Genomic DNA, 1,872 nt, shown 5'->3' on the forward strand with positions numbered 1-1,872 from the left:
GAGGGAGGGAGAGGGAGATGAATGGATGGAGGGGGGACGGATGGAGGGAGGGAGCGGGATGGAGGGAGGGAGCAGGATGGAAGGGGGGGAGAGGGGATGGAAGGAGTGGGAGAGGGGATGGAAGGAGTGGGAGGGGGATAGAGGAGGGATGGGGATGCAAGAGGGATGGGGATGAAGGGAGGGAGTGGGAAGAGAGAAGGGGATGGAGGGACGGAGGAGGGGGATGGAAGGACGGGGGGGGGGGGATGGAGGGACGCGGGATGGAGGGAAGGAGCAACAAAAAAAAATAACGGTTGAGAATTGGTCAAACTATCTATATCAGAGAGCAGGAGCGGGAACGTTTAATTGAAGTACAGTTTTAAAGGGAAGAGGCGAATCCAGTGAATACAAATCATAGAATTAAAACCAAAACGAACTCAAACCATCCAAATTTTAATTCCTGGTAGATCGCTAAGACCATTTAAAGGAATGCAGCTCACCTTCAGGGTTTTCTCTCCGCTTGCACGCTGTCAGTTTCAATCGACCCATAGTTTGTTGAAAGAAATAAATTGGGAAAAAAAAAGTTAGCAACACTCACAATTCTCATCTCAACTACACTACCCCTCCCAAAAATAAAACAAGATCACCCTGGGAAAAGTATGAACAGACCCCACGTGTGTGCAGCCGTGAGTTGAGTTTCGGTTTGCCTACCATGTTTTGAGTGAAGTTTGCCCATTTTTCAGCAGTTGCTAATAGTCTCTGCTTCGCGTCCACGCCGAGACAAGCATTTGGAGCTTTATTGTGTTGCTTCCTTTGCCCGGGGAGTGAAGGTGGTGCTGGTGTAGGGAGAGAAGTGTAACAATCCCACAGTAACGGAGAGAAAAGCTCTCTCCTGTCTGTCTGTCCTCTCTGCTGAGGACCTTCTTCACGGAGTTTCCAGGAGAGCTGTCACAGAGAGACTGAAGCAGCGTTCGCTCTCCCTTCTCACCAACACCACATTAAAAAAAACCTGCAGCCTGCCCTCAGCGGCACTTAAAAGTGGGAGGCAAGACTTCCCTTTGAATTCCGAGTTCCAACCACTTCAACTCTCGTAGACACGATCAGTCGAGTGCTGATTTCTGTGCAACTGCTCCAATGTGTTCAAAGCACCACATGTTCGACGGTATCTTCCAAAAAACATCTTCTGATGATTTTTCTAAAGACTATGAAAGTAAAGCAGTCAATTCCCACTTTGGCAGTTCTTTTCTATATTTATATGTGTATTTGATGGCTGTAATGCTATGACCACAGCTTTGTAGTTACATTAAATTCGTAAAATACCAGAGATTGTGTAAAGGTCAGTTTTTTTTCCAAAGAGTCATGGAGTTTTAAAGCAAGAGAGACCCTCCGACCCATCGTCTCTGTGCTAGTCATCAAGCACCTATCTATTCTAATCCCATTCTCCAGCAATCGGTTTGTAGCATGGTGTGCTATGGCGCTGCAAGAGTTCATCTACATAATTCTTATATATTGCGAGGGTTGCTTTCTCTAATATTCTTTAAGACAATCGGTTCCCCAATCTCTGGGATTGTTTTCCCTTTAAATCCATTCTAAAACTTTTGCCCTAAAGCTTAAATCTGTGCTATTGACCCTCTGTGACGTGGAGGTGCCCGTGTTGGACTGGGGTGGACAAAAGTCAGAAGTCACACGACGCCAGGTTATAGTCCAGGTTTATTTGAAATCACACAAGCTCTCCCAGTGCAGCCCCTTTGTCAGGTGCAGTGACATTGTAGCTGATGAGTTGAGAATCACCATATACGTGGCTAGGAGTCAGTGGTGGTAGTGGCTGGATTTGATGCTGTATGGAAAGAGTTTTACTAACTCTTTACAGTTTAATTACTTGGTGATCTACTG

At 46.3% G+C, this 1,872-nt stretch overlaps 1 protein-coding gene across 2 annotated transcripts in view; it reads right to left on the reverse strand.

The window, feature by feature from the left end:
• nkd2b (NKD inhibitor of WNT signaling pathway 2b) overlaps positions 1–1,024 on the reverse strand; it is a 121,363-nt gene extending 120,339 nt beyond the window's left edge. For both annotated transcript variants that reach the window (XM_048607706.1, XM_048607697.1), the window contains exons 1-2: positions 691–1,024; positions 480–506 (exon numbers count right to left, since the gene is read on the reverse strand). In XM_048607706.1, the coding sequence (XP_048463663.1) occupies positions 480–506; positions 691–715 (52 nt within the window). In that variant the 5' untranslated portion in view covers positions 716–1,024. The remainder of the gene's footprint in view (positions 1–479; positions 507–690) is intronic.
• Positions 1,025–1,872: the final 848 nt, after the last annotated feature.

Source organism: Rhincodon typus, chromosome 2, assembly GCF_021869965.1.
Source record: "Rhincodon typus isolate 14 chromosome 2, sRhiTyp1.1, whole genome shotgun sequence".
NCBI classification, from domain to species: domain Eukaryota; kingdom Metazoa; phylum Chordata; class Chondrichthyes; order Orectolobiformes; family Rhincodontidae; genus Rhincodon; species Rhincodon typus.